The following is a 23,794-nucleotide window of genomic DNA, read 5'->3' on the forward strand; positions in this document are numbered from 1 at the left end:
GGCTGAAAGGATGTGGAGCAAGCTGCAAGCTTGCCAGGCCGCTCTGGGTGGACTCGGCTCCAAAACTAACTACTGTGAAATAGCTTCTGTGGACTCACCTTTCCTACAGCTGTACGTGCTCTTGGCTCCCCTGGCACAGCAAGTGGGGAATTTAAATTTAAAAATATATTTATTTTCTAATAATTAACATTTTTTTAATTTTAATTTAAATTTAATTAATTTAAAATATTTTAATTTTTTTAATTTTAAAAAGGAAACTTAAAGTAGCTCATGAGATGAGGACAGCAGTCCTCCTTTTCTGTTCTCCATTATGAAGATCTAAAAAGAGCACTTGGGTGTTCTTACCTTTACTGGACCACATGCTGTGGGGACAGTGCTAAGGGAAGGGGCCTTCGCCCGCAGCACGACTGGATTTTACTCTGCCTTGTGCCACAGCTGGCAGATACGCCCTACAACAACCTATTTCCCCCTTTAACCTCTTATTTAACCTAATAATTTATCCTAACTACCTGATTATTTAACCTAATATCAAGTATTACTTCTTCTCCTTTTTATGAGCAGCTCGGCTGAGGGACAGCAAATGCTGGGGTGACAGAAAGCTCTGCTGTGCTACCTAGAATTGCACGTCCTGGATAAAGCTGGCCCTTCTCTTCACCCAGTTCCCGGTAAAACACGTAACACCGGCGGTTATTGCAGCTCCTCCTTTGTTCTCCGTAGCCCTCAGAGCCGGGTTCCGCTCTGTGCCCTGGCACTGACATCTCTGTGCTGCACCCATGGCCTTAATTTGATGTTTCCCAGTTCCGAATCCTGGATTTCACACCTTTCAGTTAATGTCTTATGCATTACCCTCTGTTTTAATTGCATTTACATCTTTTATTTAAGGGAAAGAACGAGGACTAGGAAACGAAAAACTCATGCTGGTAAAGTGCTTCAGATTTTGTTTTTGCCTGAGCTGCCACCCTTCCTTCCTCCTGAGATTAGCAACTCAGGATCCTCAAGTTGCATGGAAAAAGACGTCCATAGTATAAACAATGCCCCTAGCTGTGCTTCATTAGTAAAGTGGGAAAAAAGGAACATTTCTTTAAAAAAAGCACCCTTTTTGCTCATGAGTGGTGAGAGGCTGACGCTCCGGAGGGTTTGCAGTGCCTGCAGTCGCTGCAGCAGCTTTCGCAGAGCTGCGGCGTTTTCAGTGCGGCCTTGAGGAGCCCYCGTCCCGGGCTCTCCTGTGGTGGGACCCCCGTGCTCCGCTCGTGCCAGGCTGCCCACATGTGGCCTCTTGCCACCCATGGAATAACACCTGGAACTAAGGGAGCAGCTCATCACCTGCAGGGTACCCCGGAGCTTTCTGACACTGCCTCTGCAGTAAAGGGGCCAATCCCTGCCCCTTCTTCACCCCTGGGGGAACAGACGTGGATTTATTTCATTGCAAACTGTGCTTTTAAGTACGCTGACTTCACTGCAAACTCCTTGAGAGATGAGCCCCATGAAACTGGTGTCTTAAAGGGGAGAAGGAGGACGACAACATCCTTGCTTAAGAAGTTCACCTTCATAGGGTAAACTGAAAACTTGTTCCAGAAGGATGAGTTATCTTTTAAAAGAGTTTTCTAAGAGAAGTGCAAYCATCTCCCATTACCACCCTGGGCTGTTGACGCAGCGATTAAGTTGGAAGCCAAAGACAGTCCTTCCCCGTCCTGTTTCCTATAGCCACGTGCCTCAAGTAGTCCTTGCAACACTGTCCTCTCTGTTCATGCCCCAGGTGTAGAAATGGCCAAACACAGTCAAGACCGAGGTGGTCCCCATCTAGTTTCAAGTATCCTACAGATTAGGCCAACAATTAGTGCAATATCCCATTATTCTGTCCTGCTTCTTCCCTGGATCAAGCCTCCACCATCACCTCACCAGTTACTGCATCCAGGGCTGCCTTGGTGTTTGTGCCACTCAACCCCTTCCATCGTAAAATCTGGTGATGGGATCAAAGTGGCAGCCGCTGATCTGAGTTCTTACCAGAACATTTACCAGAAAGAATAAAGCATTTAAATAGTTTACCTGTTCATCAGTCATGGGAATGTGCAACTCAGTTTAAAAGGAACTCTCACTTTTAGTGCAGATAGTAAAATAATCAAGTATTTCGGCCCACTATCCTGTGTTCATACAATTGCAAGTAGTAACAGCCCTTCCTCTCTGAAGAGGCAAAAGGCTGACATTCGACAGTTACAGAAACACCACCACGTTTRTTTTGTGCTCAGAGCGCACAACACAACAGGCAACCCGATCTCTTTTCTACAGAGGTGCTGCCTGAAGACTAGCGAGAGCGAGAAAAGTTTTTGCACAGTCCTGCAGTAGGCCAAAGCATCAAAACGCAAGCATCTGTATAAGGGAACCACAGAGGCTGCTACAAGTAACACTTAAAACCTACAAGATGAAAGTAGATGAAATCAACTTTACATTTCTCATATAGTTCATGTTAAATGGAGCAGTTTGAGTATCACCTCACTGTAGCTCCCTGCTTGACCAGCATAGCTGTTGTCTTTTTCCAGCCTSAAACATCTGGCAGCACATCACAGCTAAGTTGTCTTCTGCTCCTCTCAACTGGAAACCCACAAACCTGGCAAGGGGGCTTAGAGCAAGCAGACCTTTAAAATTGTAAAAAGAACTAAGCAGGGAGAGCTTATATGAGGAGCTGTTGTTTGTTAGGTTAGCTGACCTCTCCCAATATCCAAGTACACATTGATCACAGGGAAATACCAAATAATCCAAGCTGTGGGTTAAGAGAACTTTTCAAGTGGCCAAAGCCTCCAATCATGTGTTTTTATCATTAGTTACCTGGMTTGAAAATTTGGGTCCGTACCCTGTGCATTTCATAGCTAGAATTGCAGATGAATTGCAGTGTGTGTGTGCAGACCCCCGGCACTGCTGCTGCTCCTGCATTTTCCTTGCAGTCAGTCGGGGCAGGAGAGTTTTCCCTGCTGAGCAGGGAGTGGGTTTAAAGGTGCCTCCCTCTGCAGCGGAGGGCGGGCAGCAGCTTCCACCCCGCGGCTGCTCCACGCTGCCGGGGGGCTGCGGCCCCGGGCGCCCCTCGCCCGGCTCTGCGGCTCCGGGCGCCCCTCGCCCGGGCTCTGCGGCCCCGGGCGCCCCTCGCCCGGCTCTGCGGCCGCGGGCGCCCCTCGCCCGGGCTCTGCGGCCCCGGGCGCCCCTCGCCCGGGCTCTGCGGCCCCGGGCGCCCCTCGCCCGGGCTCTGCGGCCCCGGGCGCCCCTCGCCCGGCTCTGCGGCCCCGGGCGCCCCTCGCCCGGCTCTGCTCGGCCGCAGCGGCGAGCGGCTGCAGTGCAACCCTGCCGCCAGGGAGGCCGCAGCGCTGAGGTGCCTGCAAAGCTGCTCTCTGCAAATGCCACTTCACCCCCCGCTTCTGGGGCGCAGGAGATGAGAGAAAATGACAAGGCCAGGACTGGCACAGAACAGGAAAGCTTCGTTTTCCTTTTTCCCTTGCAGACACAGGCTGACAGGGCACTGCAATGGGGTCAGTGAAACGCCAGGAACACGCTGTGACTGAAGGTGCCCGAGCCCTTCCTTTTTCAACATCCAGGGGATGTATTTTCTGCCTGTCTGTGTGTCTTTCCTTCCTAAACGGGTGAGAATGAGCCTCGACTCTGCCATTTTGTAGCTGGARTGACTTCACACACATTCCAAACTGAGGAGAAATGGTTGTGCCAAATACTAGAAGGACAGTTGTAACTAAAATCCRTTTCAAATAAAAATAGATTTATTTTAAATCATACACAGTAGAATTTCTTCATTGCACAATTCAAAATATCAGTCAGAATGATCTGTGGGATAACATTAATTAAAAAAAAAATTCTTTGCAAGTGGGGCACCTCAAAAAGTAGCATTGGGACTAGATACAATAGTGCCTATGCAGCCTATGAGAAATGCTTCCTGCCACCTCGTTATTACACAGGTAGTTGGTTCTATCAGCAAAAGCCTAGTGCCTTGGATTTGTTTTATGCATATTGGGTTTGTTCTATTACTTTCCAAGAGATTGTACTCCCCTGAGTCAGCCGTGTTCATTGGTCAGAATAAATTCCAGCGGCTGAGACCATTTCCATTAATCGCAGACAAACCCGCCTACGTGAGCAAGATACTGGAAAGATAAAAACAGGATCTGGTGAACGGGAAGYGTTACTTACGTGTGCTGTTCCCTAGGCCACTCGAAGGGAGCGAGAAGATGCTTTCAAGTTTGATAGACAAGCTCAAACACAAGAAGACAGTCGCCCTGTGAAATACTTGATCCCCAGGGAAGAAGGTGGCTGGAACCACACACACCTCAGTTAAGGAGCACCTTGGTGGTCCACCACTAACATGGCTCTGCTAGTCATCACCTTGCTGTGTGTTTGCAAGGGATTAAGATAACTGGCTACTGAACAGCCATGAATTTAGTTTTCCTTGGACTGAAGCCTGACCTGCGCAGTCAAGCCCTTCACACCCCTGTAAAGGGCAGTATTAACTTCCCCATCCCGACAAGCTCGGTGTCAAAGATCTAAACTACACAGCATTTTCCTCCAAGGTCTGAGGAGTCAAGCAGGTCACTTAACCCTGTTATATTAAACCAGATATTAAACGCAGCAATTAAAAAGCATAAACTGTATTTGTCTAAAAAAGTTCTTGGCTTAAGAGAAGAGAGTAGTACTCAGATACTCAATCTGCAAAGCAGGCRGCTGCAATTCAAATAACTTCAGTTTCGGTGGCATATTAAAGATACCACACAAATTATTTTTAGAGACATCAACAATGCTAAAACATCTGATTAAATTAAGGCTTTGTTTCTTTCATTAAAGAAAAATTAGCAGCCTTGGCGACCACACAAATAACATGTCAGCCTTTGGTGACRTCCAAAGGCGGCCCAGCCGAGATAACTGCAAGGGGAACAGGAGGGATGGGTGCCAGGCACCCTCGTGCACCAGGTAAAATCCGCTTCCTCAGCACATACTGAAAGGCAGCTGGACCTCTACGGCTTCTGGCTTCCAGCAGCACCACTTACGATCCTCTATAGTCTGCAGCAAGGCCTATAATGGTGCAATCTCTATGGGATAGCCGGGGAGTTTTTCCCCCCTTGCCTTTATCTCAACATAAAATCAAAGTTTTGGAAAAAGAACAAAGTTTTGGAAAAAAAACTATTTGTTTTTATTAAAAAAAAAAAACACCACACACACATTATTTCTAACTGAGAAGAATCAGGAAATAACTGAAAGGAGGAAGGAGGGAAGGACAGAGACTCAAATTCTTGGTCTTAGTCTGAGACGGCCAAAATTTAGCTGATAGCTGTTATAGCCAACGCAGGCTACCAACTATTTTCTTGAGATTATACAAATAGCAAACAAATAAAGAGCTGAGTTTTTTTTTTTATTATTATTCCAAGAACTAACTTTCAAGTGTCATCTCCTGCAAATGCATGCCATTTGCAGGGAAAAACTATTTAGGCCCCATGCTAGATTTGTTTACATTTACATTATACCAGCGCAGCTTGAACTTCAAGGAACTTGCTCCTTAAGTTACAGCAGAGAAAGACTTGGCTTTCTGGTTTGGAACTAAAAGAAGAAAAAAAAAAAAAAAAAAGTCTCAACTCATTGTTTGCCCCCTGTAAAAAATTCCAGCAATAAGGTGCCTATTCAGAACCACTCTAAAAATGCTTCAGTTCATTCTGAAAATTGCTTAACTCTTGTGCAGGCAATTTTGATTACACTGATCCAGGTAATCTACTGGACAGTTTAACAGGGATGTTTTGTTTTTCATTTCCCAAAAGGCATTCTCATTAGGCTTTGGAGGACTTGGGAATACCCAGGAATTATCTTCCAGAGAGCTCTTGCCATAAGAATGCTGTTCCTGAAATGTTTTCCCATCCACTGGCGTAGGTCTGCCATCTGTCCACGTGTGCAGAGTCACTCTTTCAGAGGGGATTTTTACAGGGAGGGGCAGAGCACTGCAGAGGACTTGATCGTTCGGTGCCAGAGATGGGCTTTTATAGACTGTGGTCAAATGCAGCTTCGTAAGGTTCTTCTCCAAGTCTTCAACACACTGCACTGGTGCAGAAGCAGCTGGAGAAAGAAGATAAAAGAAAGAGTTATTTGCACAGAAGACAGAGCATTTTATATTCTCTGAATACACTGCAGTACAGCATATGTTACAAGCAGTGTTTTCAAGTTACTGCAGCAAGTAACATTTTACAATTTGTAGCTGAGAACTACGTTATGGATCTTCTCGGGCAGACTTTGCAAGGTAAACCAGAGAACCCTGAATTCACTAGGTAGGTCTAAATAGGCAACACCAAGAAATTGTCCAAGGTCCTGCTTAAACCTAGACGAGCTCTTGTTGTCTAGAGACACAAAGAGAAGCCACGCTTGTGGTCAGAATAGGCAGCTTCAGCTAGTCTGCAGAAAATAAGAAAGCGGTACCCAGTTCACAATGCCAGCAAAAGCATTTTTCAGTAGTATGCTCATCAAATCTGAAGGTTTAAGGTAAAAAGACCTACATTTAACCTCTGCTAACAGGTGTAAAAAAGCCATGTAGAGATCTATGGACCTTTAAAATTTCAAAGAAAGAAGGAAAAAAAAAAGTATCTGTCATTGGAGAATATTCCAAATATTACAACATTAGCAAAGCTGGAAAAAAAAATCTAGGCATAATTAAACCATTAAGCCATAAAATAGTTACAGAGAGTTAAACATGGCTTATTGCAGCACCTCAGCTCATCATCTTCAAAACTGTATGGCATCACAGCCCCCTGCAGTGAGAGMGCGGTATAGTTTAACTTGAATCACCTGGCAGGGTAAAACCAGTCAAAGTTCCTATTTAATATTTCCAGTGTTAACTGAACAAGGCACGGGCACAGAATGATCCTGCTAAATTGGCTCTGTGAAGCCTTCTTTTTTCTCCCTGTGTAACAGATTGTCCAGAKGGAAACAGTAAAAASAACAAMAAAAAATTGGCTGCCACCAAGTTCGGACCAACTACAGCAGCAAAGAGCAAGCGCTGGAGCGATCAGGGCCTCTTTTTCTGACCATCTTGAAACAGCAGATAAACACACCCCAGGTAAGAGCTAAAATAAACAAACACCAATCTCTCCGCAGTGCACACGAGTGCACAAGTGARGGTAGTTTGGAATTTTCACTCAAATTTGTTGATGCTCTGCATGACAAACAGCCCTGCAAAACATCAGGCAGAAAGAAAAGGCCGGGTCGCACACACTTCCTTGAGAAAGGCTTGGCAAATGCAAGAAAAATCCACGAGCGCACACTGAAAATGCCTTCTTCCATAAAGGATCCCCAAATAGGATCCAYGTGGTAACTGGCAGTATCTTAATAACAAATATAGTTTTGATGTAACAGATTTAATGGATTTAACTCTGCACATATCCAAAGATTATGAATACTTATAAAAAAAAAAAAGAGCAGGATCTCGTTTCTGTTCGATAAAGATAAAATGTCCAACAGCCAGTACTACAGTTACRAGAAATGGAAATTTTAAAGTTAATTCTATCCTGTAGTTTGTGCAACTCAGGATTTTTCTATACATTATCTTCCTACATTTCATTACAGAAATACCTGCATTTCATGGTGCTGAGGAACTAAGTGAAGAACAGTTTTAACTTGCATCTTAAATCCACAAATTCTTACATACTTTTAAAAAAAAGTTATAGAAAGAAGTCTATAGAACAAAAGGAAAAAAAATCTACCTTTGCGATCCTATCAATCAGTACTGCCATTAGCAGCTACATATGCACAAGTGCATTAGCAAATAATAGTAAAAAAAAAATTCAAGTAAAAGAAGGGAATATTCATATAAGGGAAACACAATTGCAAATTAAAAACAGATCTAGACAGAAAGATCCTACACCGAAAGATCCTACATTATCACAAACCTTGGCAGACTTAATGATGAAAATGTCCTAATTTCTGTACAGAAACTGGGAACTGAATGTGACAAATGCGTCTTCTATCGTAACTGCAGGAACCCTGACTCACCTGGTGACAGGGTGACCCAGCCTGGGTGCCAAGAGGTGGTGACAGTTTAGCAGACAGTGATCCTCAATCACTGCTGGCCACAGGCCAAGCCCGTCCCCGCCCTGGAGGCGAATCCTACCGGGAGCTCCCTGCGCCAGCCAAGCTCCTCGGAAGCAGAACAGCTTCACCCTGTACTGGGTAGGGACCGAGGCCCCCATGTGCAACCAAATTCTTATATTCTGAACACAACAAGTGCCACAATTCAGGTGAGCAGAAAACAAAGGAGATGGCACCGTGAGGCCAACGTGGAYAGTCCCAAAATTCAGCATTTAAGAACCACCTCTTGCAAAGCATTTGACTTGCAAAATATATACCAAGTAGACAAACTATCTGATTAACTGCTCACTGAAATCACTGAAATTATGTACCACATTTGCACTATGTGGAAATGATAATTTTTCCCCTATTTATTTGCAAAGAGGCAGACGAATTAAGCACTGATTTRAGTTTTGCAGCATCAGTAGTCTGGCGTTCAGAAAATGCCAACACGCATTTTGCAAAAAAATGCAACATTTCTGAATGCTGTCATAGAGAAAAATGCAATTGTAAGGTATCTTCAGTCTGCTAATGTCTAGTTTTGAAATGCTGCCAAATGAATTCTTGATAATATACTATACTGGGAAAACAAGACTGAAAATAAATGTGAGCTTTTTTTTTCTTTAAATATGAAGCAGTCGTGGTAAAAGGTCAAATACAAGTAAACTTAACACCTCAGCCCTGTGCACATAAGCAACACTTGACTGAGAAAAAAGCCACAAGGGGAACAGAATACAGTAGTGAAGAAGGGAGGAAAAAAAAGAAAAAGGAAAAAAATAAAAAAAAAAAATACCACCCCCACACATCAGCAACACCTTTATGTGTGAAGTTGACCAGCATGAGACAGAGGCAAAAGCAGAAAATGGGCAGGCTGGAACCGTAACATAGTCTRGCTTAGCAGCTTCAGTTGATGAAATTCTGATAAGATATGATAGCTAGTTTCTTTTTTAAAATGCTACAGCTTAAATCCACAGTTTGCATCTGTAAGGTGTGCTCCTGCAAACACTGACTTGCCTTTCTTGGTTGCTGTTGGATTTGTTTTCAGTTTTCGTAGAACCTCAGCTTGCATTTCAGTCACTAGGTGCAAATTAGACATTTCTCTCTTCAGATCCCAATATGCTTGTTGGAAACTTTCAAAACAAACAGACAAACAAATTAAGTATTTGCCATCTCCAAAGCATCCTCATGCTTAGTTCCAAAGCTTATTGTTAACAAGTCGTTTTTATCCAAACTATATTGTCTGTCAATTTGTGTTAGGGTAACATCATTCAAATTAATTCAGCAGTAGTGTTGACTACCTCAAGTTGAGGGGCTTTTTATATCATATTGGACTCTTCTATGCTACAGTGTACRGCACTAATAACATACCAGGTAATACTAATAACTTCAGGTTCTTCAAATGGGAAACGATATTAACTATAATCAGCTTCCAACAAAATTAGTATTCTCAAAGGAATGCTTCCTTTTTTAATACATTAAAATACATTAACACATTAAATGGATACTAAATGGATGTCATCACATCAATGTCATCATTTTGTTCACTTTTTTTCCCCCCCATCTCAAAACTAACAAACTTCAGTCATATCAGAACTGTTTGACACTCAAGTGTACTTATATATAGTGGGAAATACAAGAACAGCTCAGTTGCAAGGAAAGTGCATGGGTGAATTTTATAACAGGACTTTAAGTCTTTGAAAGACAAATAAATGCAGACATCACAATTTCATTTTTATTATCTACAAACCGATTTATTTTTTGTGGATACCGGCATATAATCCACTGCAAAGTCACTACTTTTCAAGGCAGTTACAATTGAAAGAGAAATAAATAAATGAATAAAAATAAAAGCAAGGATTTCCACAACTTGGAAGTTTATCCTGTGCTGTCTTCTAACAAACATGAAACAATCCTTTAATCACCTATCTTTCCTTACGTGCTCATGCGTTCTGGGTACTGTACACTGTGTGTGGTACAGTATGACATTTCTATCTACAAACACTCTTACATTTTTTCCTCCTTGTTTTTCTTTTAATATACACATTTGATACAATTTGAACACATTCTTAACTATTACAATTACTGCAATAAAAACATGAGCAGAACGTACTAATTGCAGGTGTTTGTGAAACAAAYTTGCAATACTTGATTTTGCAGAGATAGTCCCTGTTCCTGCAATGCATAATCCAAATACACACCAACACACACAGATGTGGGTGCACATATACGGAGACTTTAGAAGGACCCCAGCTAGATCTGCGGCAAAGCAGGCTTGTAAGCCAAGAATTTAAAGCCAGATTTGTAGACTCCTGACAAATGCAAAGTATTTATTTTCCAACAAGGTAACTAACTGTCAGTGCCCCCTTCCCTCGTAAGCAGCAGAGTTGAGGGCTGCAGCCTACGTTTGGCACRGGAGCTTTTCCAAGTGGCTTTCCACAAATGTCTGGATGTGCCCGTTTCCAGGATGCATTACAAGCTCCTTATTGAGGAGTACAATATAAGCTACCCTACATATGCTAAACAAATGGCAACAACCTGAAAGTTGCWTTTTTGACTAAATTTGCACAGGCAAACAAACACACAGAACTGTTTTACCTCGAGATAACACCTTTTGCTCAGGCCTCTAAGGCTAAGAAGCTCCAGAACTCACAGAAAGGTCTCGTTAGGTACCCAGGGAAGGTGGAAAGTGCAACTGGGCATTGAGATATGTCCATGCTGAGGACCTATCTGCAGTGCTTCCTTTCAGYGACTGATTTCTGTTCCCATCTCTGCACTAGCCAAGAAAGCCACAAGTTGCGACRCCAACCATCCCTCGTTAGGAAGGGCTACTCTTCCCTCTTGTGGAAAATCTCGTAAGTGCAGCAAGAAGCCTAACTGGCTAGAGATGCATTTGGAAGCTCTAACACATTCTTCAGAAGCTTTTCTTTTGCATGGATAAAAAAGCAGACATGTTTCCCTTTTTAAAAGGGCAAACGATCATATGCACATACATCAGACACAATAACAGAGGGGGCTATAGCATAAGCACCGTTATTCACCCTATATTATGGTTACAGGATGAGGACAAATACTTGATCACATTTTGACTTTTTCTTTTTTTTCCCCTCTTTTTTTTCAGGCAAACTCTCCGCAGACAGAAGATAAACTTAACTCTGCCTTCCCTCCCTGTTTACCTGAGGCGAGGAACTCAGCCCAGAAGAATGAAAAGCTCCATCTGCCTGCTGCACACGCCAGTGATGGGAATTCCTACGTGTCACCGATTACTTCGAAAAGGGGTAGAGTACAACTTGGAAGAAGTATACACTAATGAGGGAAACTCTAAGCTTCTCAAACAGCTCCAGAATTACCCGCCTCTCCTTCTCATCAACAGCGAGGGAACCTTTCTCTTTCACTTCTACTGCTTGCTTACATATAAGCAGAGAAGGGCAACGTACAGCAATAAGAGAAAGTCATRTTATCTTTGTATTTATTGCATCAGCTGCAAGCTGGATCACCACGCAGAAGGACTAGTTACTGCAGACACTCTGGATTCAGCCAATGTAAAAATATTACAGCCCATAGATTTCTGCAGAACATAYCTCATAAGCCTCTTATACCCAAGATCCATGCACTCTGGCGTGCTGGGGAAACACTTAAAAGCCACTCTAACGTGTCACCTGTAATGCCCTGCATCTGCTTSGCAGCTCAGTACTGCTCTACTCCTCTAATTTTCATCGTTACCCCAAGTTTTGGAGGTTCTGGGTATAAAAATCACAAGCAAAAATGTGTATAGCAAGAGATCATCACCCAGATTCATTCTTAGCAACCACAGGCCCCTGAATAGAGAACAGTGTGACCATTAATGAAAGCGCTGATAAAGGTAATACTAAATCCTACATGGTGAAACAGTCAAAAGGTAATTGAAGTCATTTTTAGAAAAAGTAGCTGGACTGAGTCCTTCARAGGGTGAGATCACAAGATGGCTCCTGAATATTAAATTTTACAGGAATAAGATGTTGAATRAAAATAGTCAAACTAGTTGCCTAGCGTTTCTAATACTAGAACTAGAAAAACTACTTTGCTGCACTAAGTAAAATACGTGTTTCAACACTAAACAAAAGAGTTTTGAAACTACCACCTACAGAAACAYGAATCTTCACATGTACAGAACCGTTAAGATTCCTAAGGCCAAAAGGAGGCTCAGAAGTTAAACTACTACCTCCAGTCAAACAATTATTAAAAGACAAASTTTAAGTCCAAGACAGTTTAAGTCTCCTTTTCCGTACATTAATCTGAAGATGCAAATGTTTTCTTCACGATATCATCCTGGTCAATCAATCAAAAAAAGAAAACAAAAACAACAAAACAAAAAAGACAACAGTGCTTTTGATAAATGGAGAAATAKAGTCAACTTCAGCTTGAATTTTATGTAGATCAAAAGAAGCTGCTTGTAGATTTTGCAAGAAAATCTACTAGGTCAAGTAAACACTTCTCAATAAACTAATAATAAAACCCAAATCACTCAATTTTCATACCTCTGAATGCTTTGGCTTTGAAGGAGGTCCCCATTTAGTGATTTTTCTTCTTGAGCCTGGTCCTGTGCATCCGAGTGAGGGGAAAGGAGGAGGGACAGGAAATGAGCAGATGAGCTCAGATCTATTAACTGTAAATACTGTAGTGAAACAACACATTACATGTAGTTTACATTCAAAAATCCAAACTACAGTAATCTTCATTTTTGTTAGCTGCAGCAGTTTTCAAAATGGGCATAAAGACTTCGACTCAGAATCTCCACTTCAAAATGCTTAACTTGACCTGCTGAATGAACTGAGCTCCCCTTTCACATAACCAAACAGTTACCAGGCCACCTTCCAGCACACAAACATGCAGCTACTACCAGAGCAGCCCACAGGCTTGGAATCCGCATGATCAGCATTCTCTGCACTGAGCCCCTGGAATTTGCACTTACCTGAAAAGCACAAATTGAGCAACGCTGTTAATACACTAAGTTTGACGCATTTAAAAACAAATAAAGCATAGTCAGCCTTCTCTTTCCCTGCCTCAAAATATAAAGATTTTTTAAGTTAAAACAAAATGTTTCAGTATAGATTTAGTTGTACAAGTCATTTTTATGCTAACTATAATTTCTCCCTTACATCTACCTGGTACATGCAGACAAGTGATGCACAGCGATACACACGAGCTGCCTCCCTGTGCTCAGCACATCAGACGYGGTGCCTACACCAGCGAACGCCATCTTAGTGATGCTTCTGTTCTAACTCTTCATTCATACCCATTTTTCCCCTGTTCCCTTTCTACTAAATCTTTTTCTCTAGTCTGAGGGGTTACCTGAACTTGAATTGTTACTTGAAATTAAAACGGGYCATCATGAAACCACAGCAAGTTGCCAGTACAGCACATAGATTATACTCAGCTAAAATACAAAATCTGAGTAAGTATCTGAAACAGAGAGTTTCTGAAAATATGAATTAGAAACAATAAGTGGAAAATAAAAGCAGGTAGGTTTGAAATAATGCTGACTTGTCATCACCCATTTGTCCTATTTCTGTTTCACCTGACAACTCCCCCGATCTTTGAAGATCTGTCCATCATCTGTTGAACAATCAAAAAACTTCCAGCCACACGATATTGCCCCAAGTTTGAAACGCTGTTCRTTTTTATTTCCTACATTTACCAGTTTTCAAGATCAGAATAGAATTTATATATAAAAAAGTTCTTCCTTGAACTCCCTCTCTACAGCAAGTGCTCTTACCATAGACATTGAACACTGTAATGTCTAGTAATGTCTTTCTTGTAACACTCTTGCAGCACAAGCGGCAATCTTTAATTATGTGCCTTTTACCCTCCTCTATAAAATTACCTGAAGACACCTACACTGCACACAAGTTACAGAACGTCTTCAAAATTTACAATTTACCAGAAGTATCACCAAGGGCCCAAGCCGCAAATGAGAAGAGGCAACAGTCACGACAGTTACACCCAGCTAACGGGCTTTATCCCCACCTAGTGGAAAAAAMTCAGCCTAAGCCCAAGATGAGACATCTGATGCAGTTATGTCCATGTGAACACGTCCATGTGGACCGGGAGCGGAGCCTGAGTGRCTGATCTGTGGAGACAATTCAGTGCTGAGGACACAGCACTCGGACCACACGTGCTTGGAGAGCACCTATGGAGAAGGACAGGGCCTCAGGTTGCTCCTCTCCTTGCCTCTCTGGATGCCCGCTCTAGGTTGGGGGGCTCACGAGATCTTTAAGACAAGCATTTTATCATTCCTTTAAGAAGCTCAGTCCAAAACAAACACCAGCACCGAAYACTTCATTCTGAATGGCTACTTACAAGAAATTGTAAAACTTCATTTTCTGTTATTTAAAACAGCAGATGCTGGGAAATCTCACCAGTGTAAGCACACTATTTCCAAGAAGCTATGCCTAACTTTACTAAGATGGTCATTTTCCACTCAATTACATACTTACTTGTCTACCTTCTATTTTGCCTGAAGAAAAGATTTAGGAGAGCATAACAACACAGTCAAGTCTTTTAATAAAATTTCCTTAAAAATAAAGATACCTTCTGCTTGGATTTTTGCAGTTCCTTTCTGAGACTGTTGCACTCTTCCTTGAGCTCTTCTAGATCCTTTTCCAGACTACGCACTTTCAGGTCGCTGTTCAGCTTCTCTATTTCCCAGCTAGACTGAGTACTATTCAGCTTTTTCATCACTGTATGAAGATAAGCAAGACAGTTCAGTCTTGGTTCAAGGAGATTCAATACGTAAGGTTTCACCTTGCCTTTCCTGAACAGTTTCTGTTAATCAGCAGATGCCCTATAAAATCCWCATCCAGCGGAAGCTGCTATCAAGTCTTCAACAGCAGAGAAACAGTAACGCTAATAAAGAGGTTGGGGGGGCGGGGGGAGTTGTTTTGGGTCCTGCTTTCCAGAAATGTTGTAGAAATTTTATAAAGAAAAAGTGTTGCCATAAAGTCACTGAAAAATACAAAACTCTGCATATATACTATCTTTCCTACCTCTTACACACTGAAAATACAGCCTTGTCCTCCAGATTTAAGGTGTTACCTCATTTACCCTATTTTTTTCCCCCAATTTTGGAAAGCAAACTGTTCCAAACACGGCAGCAAAAAAAAAAAAGAAATCAAAACAAATGGGTAAAGTCTGGCAGTTACTTTTGTATTAGGCAGGAGAAGGGAAGAAAAAAAAATCAAAATAAAACCACATACGTGCACACACTGAGAAGCGACATGAGATGATGATCCTAACATCAAGTCAGCAATAGGAAAAACAAAATAAAAACCAACAACAAAAATACACCCCCACAAACACACCCACCAGCTTACTGACCTGTAAGGCTATGCACCTCTCAAAATATTAGAATAGTCTCGTGTGGAAAAGCACAACAGCCTCATTGCTTCACCATGTCTTGCAGCCACCTAACATGCGTGCCACCATGAGCCAGAACAAACACAAGCCTGAAACGCCTCGTGCCAGTGTTCAGCTCACTCTATACGTGGGCTGACACCTCTGAAGGCACCCGTTTCACAGCACAAGCACTAAATGCAGTCCATCAAAAAGCTCACAGCACAACCAGTGAAGATGGAATAACCAAATACGTACCTTGCTGAGTTTCCACTTCAGTTCTCAGTTGTAAGAGTTCCACTTCTTTAGACTGCAACTGCTCATTCATGATTTTCAAAGATTCTGAAGTTTCTTTCCTCTGTTTTCAGGGGGGGAAAAGAAAGTCTCTATCATACTTGCCAACTCAACTTTTCTTCTGCAGGAGAACATCTTAATCCTTTCACTGATTTAAGATATATTTTTAGCATTAGCCAAGCCCAGTAATGAAAAGGTGATATTCTCAAAAAATAGCAGCAGTATGAGGTGCTTTAAAAACCGAGCAATAAAGCAAACACTGCTGACCTTCAGCAAGCAAAATCTATTTTTCAGTAAGCATCCCTAGGTGTGCTGTACTTGCGGAACATGCCCAAGACGGGAAGCTCTCTTACCATCTTATCCAGCTTGCTTTTGAGCGCGTCGCGGTCGATGCAGGCCTCTCGGTAGGCCTGGTAGGCCTTGTTCACCTGCTCGCGGCCCACAGAGCTGCACTCCTCCTCCAGCCGCGAGCCCAGGAGCTGGGGTGTAACAAGGCAAGGAAATGAGAGCCTTCCTACCCTCCTACCAAGCACAGCAACATTCACCAAGGGCAGCTAGTCAGCACTTCTACAGTCTGCAACTTTCAACTGATATGTTTTTAATCCAAATCTTGTATTAATAAGAAGCAATTAATGAAAAATCAAGGCCTTCTGCAAAGACATTGCTGAATGATTTTTTGTGTTTAGGAATAACTTGCTTTAATGGTGGAGACAACTGTATCATGATCCATTCTTAGCTGTAACGAACTTCACTAGACTAATGCAAGGAGCAAGAGCATACAAAAAGCAACTTTTTAATATTACTTTGAGTTTTAGAATTACTCTGTCAAGTAACAGTCGGTCAACACTTCCATCTTGAGCATCTTAACTTTGCAGTTCACGTTTGAGGTGACTGTTAGCTACACCTAGCTAGATATTCTGCACCAACCGTTTTTTTTTTTCCTGATGATGTCACTCTGTTCATTAGAAGAATCTCTTGGTGCTTAACAATTTATGGATTCTGACAGCCTATGGACTTGGCACTTCACTGTTCAACAACACCAGGCTGGATGACCCCGAGTTAATAAGTACTCTAGAGAGGCAGATAAGATGCAGCAATGATCTAATGCACCTACAATTCCGTCCGAGTCAAGCCAGCCTCTTTGCGTGGCACCACTGCACTGATCACGTACACAGACACTCACACAAAGAAATCCAGTCTAACAAATATAACATAACTGGACTATCACGGGGGGGGAAAAAAGAAGTATTTCATTTGGTAGATAATTTACCAGTATTTTTACTTGAAAATAACTTTCAGTATATGTTTTATATACCTCAYATCTGCTCTGCCATTGACACGAGAGCTAACAGAGCTGGTAGCAAACGGTGGCTAGCTCAGCTTTTTCTTACCTTCTCTTCCAGAATTCTCACTCTTTTCTTTAAGAGGGAGTTTTCCTTCTCCGACTCCTTTAGTCGTTTCTTGATGTCTTCGTATGCAGTGACAAGGGCAAAGTGTGAGGCCACAGACTCATCTCCGCTGTAGGGTGAAACAGGAACCTCCCCATCTCTCTTGTGAGTGTTATCTGCTTTTTCATGGTTCAAAATACAGATGTCATCTTCCACCAACTCCTCCATGACAGCTGTTTAAGAAGACAAGAAAGAATGTAAAATTTCCACAAAAATAAATTCACCAGAAGCATCTCATTTAAAAAAAAAAAATAAATAAAGAAAAAAAAATGGAGGGTGTCTTGTTCAAATAGAATAAAGCTGTAAAATTAGGGAATATCTTAAATTTGCATAAAAACTCCATGTAAAACCTATTTTACATTAAAAATCTACTAGTCAGAAAATAAGCACATCTTGGACTGTTACTTTTGAGAAAAAAATCCCAAGAACCCTATTTATGAACTCCAGAGTTTCCTTCTGTTAACACTAGCGAAATCGAGGATGGCACCAAGTATGAAGTATTTGAAACTCCAAAGGAATATCCTGCTGCAGGTTTTGTAATACAACACAGAACTGTAGTAAAGGAAGTTATTTTATAGCTATAACGAAGCTACTAATTGCTACGTTTCTCAAGCGTAAAAAAGAAGTTATTTCTTCTGATGAGATCTTGAAAGAAAATACTGTCTGCCTTTCCCAACCTTTAAAAGGCAGCCTTAATGCACAGATGATGATAGAGGCTGGATGAGTTATTTCTTACTTATTATCCAGGTGACATTGGCCAAAATATGTCCCAAAATATGAACGAAAACCAAAGACTTGCGAATGACACCATTTTTAAACCTATCCAGAGAGTTACTAGAATTAGTGCATTCATTTAAAACTGCTAAACACTTTAATACTGCCATAAGATCCCTTAAAGCTGCCATAGCACAGCCACTTCATAAAGCAAGTTGTGAATATTTTGAGGTCGCTCCCACTCCTCCAAACTGAACAAACCCCAACAGAGCCAAGCTCTGCTCCACTGCTAGGCTAAACAGTCATGATGCGACTCTACAAAGCCTAAGACAAGAACCAGCTTAAAATAATTTCATAAATTTATCAGCATATATTCATCTGTTTTCTGTTGATGCTGAATAGTTCCTTTATTAGGTATTTCCAAGGCTTCTTGGTAGGGCTATATGCTATAGTTTCCTAACATTTAAGAAAAGTGCTACGACTTCCATATGGACTTATTCAAAAGGTAAACTGTAATATATCTACCACTAACTGAACTGTAAATTATACTGTTGAAAACAAAACATTATTAAAGATATCTAAAATAAACAGCCCTCCAAAAAAACAATCATCAAAACAACCCAAAACAAACAAACAAAAACCAACACACAACCCTCTACAACGCAAAAGCTTTCCGAAGTATTTTGAATTAAGTGAAGTTCCAGCACTTGCTCAGCCTGTGTTAGAGGCAAATAAAACCCATCAGCTCCTACCAGGATAAAACCTGGCCAGCGAGCAGCGCAGGATCAGCAGCTCTCTCAGGGTCACGGTCAGACACAGACTCCCCTCAGCGCTTTGTTGTGGTGTCAGGGAACACAAGCAAGTGCCAGCAAGGCAAACCAGCCCTCCGAGGAGCCCGCACAAGCACAGACAGCCTGCCCACATACACATTTTCTCCTCGAGGGACTTCATTAGGATAATAGAATTATCAAGAGGAAATCTTAGAAAGCTTCAAGCAAAGGGGAACTGGCTTTATGTGCAAGAGGGCTACAACTACAGCTGTCGGTTTTTATTTTTAGTCTTTCGTGATAGGAGTCAAGAGTTTAGGTTGTCTTGTATCATGTGAGGGTTTTTTAAAAAGAAGAATACGACCTGTAGGTAGCAGAGAAAGGCTTTCTGAAAGAAAACATCTATCAGATTATTCCATGAGCAGCAACTGCCCCTATCCCACATCGGGCAGTGCCGGAAGGGCCTGCAAGCTCCTTCCTGGAGCCCAGCTGCAAACACGGGGCCGGGTTTTAACCCATGGAGCTTCTCCAAGCCAAAGAGGCCACATGCGCGGGCACTACGATGAGTGCACAGGAGCTGCCCCTTGGAAACACCCCACACTTTCCATCTACCTGGAGCTCCAACTCCTACAGAGCCTTCAGCATCAGATGAACACGAGTAACAGCGTTTGTAGTCAATGTTCATGTTGTCAGAAAAACACCACCACCCTTCACAGGATGCAGCATAAAAGCAACTGTGTTCAYGGCTTCCAAGCACCAGCTGAGCAGCGGGCACTGCTTAAGTTTTCTTTCACGTTTGCACTCTCTCACACACTGCAGGAAAGAACAGCTTCCAGAAGCCACTTCCACCACTTATTGCCACTTAATGCAAGTTAAAAACAGCTTTGGGATTTAATATATTAAACACTGTGAGAATAATATGCTTTCCCATTTCTTATTTAGCAGTAATATAGCTTTTCATAGAGCTTTACAAATATTAGTCATTAATTCCACAGAGGCAGTTAAATATAAAACACATTTTACATACAAGGAACACATTATAACACAGTTCAAATGAATTCCAGGATGCAGTGAATAACAGCAGATCGATTAGTCCATAAATTCCTATAGCTTGAAATCCTAATCCTATACTCGGGTCAGGTGTTAAACTAATAAATGCAGGATTACATGAAGTTTTTTCCTGATATCCAGCAGATGCCCATTCTGCTCCACCTTACATTTTGAAGGACAGTCAAATGCATATGGTGTCAAATGCATATGTATTCCAAGATGGTATTTTCCCAGTTCATTTCTAGGCCACTGAAAGTGTGAATTATACTAGTTTATCTCCCAGGCTTCAGGGGTTTGACTTAACAATAGTAAAACAAACCCATTCTCCAACTGTTAAGAATAGATTGCAATTTTATACTGGTACACCTTGCCTGACAAATAACGGTGTATACAGGGATGCACACATAGAAATAAAAGATTGAATTCAACAACATATCTGATCACAGGAATCCTAAAAGGGACTTCTCTCTGCCGTGCTGCAATACCTGCCCACACTCCTCATATTCCTCCTTTCCAAAGGCTTCAAGACACTCCAACATAGCACCAAAGGAGAGAATTTGCACCTCTGACAACAGAGGCTCCAGAGCCTGAGCACACGACGCCTCAGTCAGGCAAGGCCCCCAGCCTCCTGTGCMTCCACTGCTCTGCATCTCTCCGCCAGCTGCCTTCGGTTCCCAACGACTCCGACGGCAATAAGCCCGTATTCCAGATAAACATCTATATATGTTTACATATATAAACATCTATATAGCTCTGTGCATGCCCACTGCGGCAGGTAACGGCTTCGAGCGCTGCCTGTCCCTGTGCTCGGGCAGGGACCTCACGAGCCGCACCACGGAGCACCGCCTAGGCCACAGGTGCCACACGCACTGCAACGGCAGCTCAGGAACCACTGGCAAAACGTCTGGGCACAAGCTTTTTACAATACACAGCCCTCTAATTTTGCAAGGATTAGAAATGCATTAAAAAGCCCATTATATGACAGCAGTGCTTGGTAAATTTCCCTCTCGCTTAGTAGTTTCATCCTCCTGTAACTTCACTGCTAAATTGCAGGTATTACCCGCCCCACCACGTACTCCATTTGCCTTCCAAGCACGCTGTCACAACAACCACGTCCCCTGACAACTAGAAGAAAGGGGAAGGAAAAAAGGTTGAGTCGGTTAAGTATCTTCCAATATCCACAGCAACTACATCATCTAATCCCTCTTATTACACTATCAAGTTATTTTTGAAACTAATGGGAAGCAGTAGGGGAAACACGTATGAGGAAGATGTGGTCTATCTGTCAAAACCTTCTTCTGGCATCAAGCAGAAGTTCATTCCAAGGTTACCAAGATCTTTCTTAGTGTTCATTCACTCTTCCTTCAAACTGTTTATATAAAATGACCCCWCTGACAGTCGGCAAAATTAAGAGCTTTTGTTTTAATCTTCCTTTTTAAAACAGACACTCCTAGCTCTCGGTCACAAGCTTCCTCATACTCTATTCAACTATTAGGTAATTTGTGCACCGTAAGTTCATATGTTCAGTCAATTATGAAAATCTTACATAACTGCATCAGTACTTTCAATTCTACTACAAGCACCTCACTTACTGCAGGTATGAGAAGGAAATTAATCTCAGTGATTGCCGCTAGTCACRCTGTAATTTACTAATACATTCAGGTTTATATCTCATTATTTTAAACAAGGCTGAATACATTCTAGTCAGCAGTTCCTGAACGGATGGCTCCAAATGCTCAAGGTCCTTATGCTTCACTTTTCCAAGTTCAGTTCATGGTTATCAATATTTTCCTTCTTTTCCCCAAACATGCCAATGAATTCTAGAAGCATCTACCATTTGAAATCTATAACCCTACATAACTACTAACTTTATGATTATATTTTAATTCACATAATCGTAGTATATGCATATAACAAAACCACAGAATTGATTGCAAAGTTGATTCTGCATAAATCACATTAGGAAGGGGCCTCCACAAATCCTTTTAGCAGAACCCACCAGCGCCTCCAGCCAAACTACTCACTAGCCCGACTCCAGTATTAATCCCGTCTGCCCTGTTGCAGCAAACTGGATCTCAATGCTACTTAGTAACTCAAGTGATTAACTCAAGATCATGCTTACTTGCATTCTTTGGGGGTAAAATTCTTCTAGTTAAGCTCTAGTGTGARCACCTGATCGACACTTAAATAATGATTATATAAAACTGAAAAGCAGTTAATAACAGAAAAGCACTTAAGAAATAAGAATAAAAATCAGTATTTCTGGACTTGGTTTGCTAAATACCTCCAGCAGAAGTTTCAGAATACATATACATATATATAAGTATACCGGGGGGTTATTACTAGCAGTAGCATTTGGTCGCACGCCAATTCCAAGCAATTCAATGTTTCCCACGGCCCATCGAGGCCTCTCGAACGAACAGCGTTAAGGAGCTATCCCAGAGGCAGAGGGCCCCACCCCGGCGTGCACCGGGCACTTCCCACGGTAACGGTAAGTGTAATTCCCGCACCCGCGGCGCAGGGCGGCAGGGAACCGAGGGGATCCAGCCGAGGGCGCAGCTCACGCGGGTGAATCACCCCCCGCGGGAAGCACCGGGATTTTAGGACGCGTTTCCTTATAAAGCGAGAACGCYGGGAGGATCCGGGATCTCCCCCGACACCGGCCAGCAGCCGCTCCAAGGCAGGGCCCGCAAGGCCGCCACCCCAGCCTGCCCTGGCGCCCCGTTCCCGCGCCGATATCCCGAGCTCCGCGGCTCCTTCTGCCGCATTCCCGGGAATCACGGCGCAACCCCCGCGGCTGCCGGAGCTCGGCCGCTTTCCGAGGCGGTTTAGGAGCCGCCGGGCCTCGCCGAGCGCCCGCCCCTCTCCCGCGCTGCTCCCGGGGCCTCCCCCGGGCAGGGCCGCCAGGCCGGAGGCGCCGGGGGCCTCCCCGCTCTCGCCCGGGGCCCGGGGCCGCGGCGCCCGCCCCCGCCGGGACCCCACCGACCTCCGCGGGCCTCGCTCGGCCGGGCTCCTCAGTGCAGGGCGGCCGCCTTGCCGGGGCGGCAGCGCCGGCCGCGGCGCCCRCGGGCTCCCATCGCCGCCGAGCCGGGCCCGGCCCGAGGCCACCACCTTCCGCCTTTACGGGAAGTCAACAAACGGCCCACGTGACGCCGACCCCGTCCTCCTTCCGCCCTGCTTCCGCCCTTCTCCCGCAGCGGGCGGCCGCYGCGCCCGGAAGCGCAGAGGCTGCTCGGACGGACTACAGATCCCGGCATGCAGCGGGGCTACCTGCGCATGCGCCTAGCGGGGTTGGGCAGAGGAAGCGCCGGGTGCTGAGGGGAGGGGARAGGAAAGGGGTGCGTGTACGCGCCCCATTTTATAAGTGCTAATACCCGAATTACTATTACTCTTTATTTATATATTTAACTTACARTCTTTATTTTCCTATAAACTATATTTGCGAGCCCATATGCTTAGCAGAGTGTGGAAAAAACAAAAGCCACGAGCGATTTTTCAATGTTACTTATGCAATTAAACATAAAAGCAAGCGCTTCATTTGCTAAATACCACTAGAAATTTATCGCAAGAGGTTATTACGGTCCTGAGCATGTAACTGAGCTTCTATCAGCTAAAATACTCAACTAAATTCAGAAGCCCCTCTTTCTGGTGGCACTTACTAATAAACAGCAAAGAAACAGTAGCAGTTTCCTCTTTGAAATGATGAATATTTAAGCGGAAAACAGTTAATGTGGTCAGAATAGGTTTTATACTGGAAACAAAGATGATAACATTTCCTTTTCTGAAGGAAAAAAACCGTTTTTTTAAATCATCAACCCAATTTTACAGAAAGAATTGCACTGATGTATGGATTTAAAAAGCTAATTCTAGAGCATAAAAACATAATTGACAATTTCATGCAGCAGCAAATTGATAAATGCTGATACCATAGAAGAACTACAGAATTAGAAGAACAGAAGAAGAATTAGAAGAATAGAGAATGAAATTTACCCTCTAGATTGTAGATTTTTCATCTCTGACTGCAGTGATAAAGTTTTGGAAGTCCAAAATCCAAAAATAAAAATC

The 23,794-nt window shown here is 43.0% G+C and overlaps 1 protein-coding gene and 1 long non-coding RNA gene across 5 annotated transcripts; one reads left to right on the forward strand and one right to left on the reverse strand.

The window, feature by feature from the left end:
• Positions 1 to 5,601: 5,601 nt before the first annotated feature.
• On the reverse strand, positions 5,602 to 23,751 carry AZI2 (5-azacytidine induced 2). 4 transcript variants are annotated; one of them, XM_026045482.1, is made up of 8 exons: positions 23,720 to 23,751; positions 17,142 to 17,371; positions 16,104 to 16,229; positions 15,715 to 15,814; positions 14,656 to 14,804; positions 12,603 to 12,739; positions 9,103 to 9,218; positions 5,602 to 6,087 (listed from the first exon to the last, which is right to left on the reverse strand). In XM_026045482.1, the coding sequence occupies exons 2-8, from the start codon at positions 17,364 to 17,366 to the stop codon at positions 5,705 to 5,707; spliced, it is 1,236 nt and encodes a 411-aa protein (XP_025901267.1). In that variant the 5' UTR covers positions 17,367 to 17,371; positions 23,720 to 23,751; the 3' UTR covers positions 5,602 to 5,704. The 4 variants fall into 4 exon arrangements, with proteins under 4 accessions (XP_025901267.1, XP_025901268.1, XP_025901266.1 ...); XM_026045483.1 differs by lacking the exon at positions 23,720 to 23,751 and adding an exon at positions 23,000 to 23,018; XM_026045481.1 differs by lacking the exon at positions 23,720 to 23,751 and adding an exon at positions 22,716 to 22,762.
• Positions 6,793 to 12,146, forward strand: LOC112952597. Its single transcript, XR_003250436.1, has 2 exons — positions 6,793 to 7,081; positions 11,207 to 12,146. It is a non-coding gene; the product is annotated as an uncharacterized LOC112952597 (long non-coding RNA).
• Positions 23,752 to 23,794: the final 43 nt, after the last annotated feature.

Source organism: Nothoprocta perdicaria, unplaced genomic scaffold (genome assembly GCF_003342845.1).
Source record: "Nothoprocta perdicaria isolate Ctin4 unplaced genomic scaffold, notPer1 scaffold_40, whole genome shotgun sequence".
In the NCBI taxonomy this organism is placed as follows: domain Eukaryota; kingdom Metazoa; phylum Chordata; class Aves; order Tinamiformes; family Tinamidae; genus Nothoprocta; species Nothoprocta perdicaria.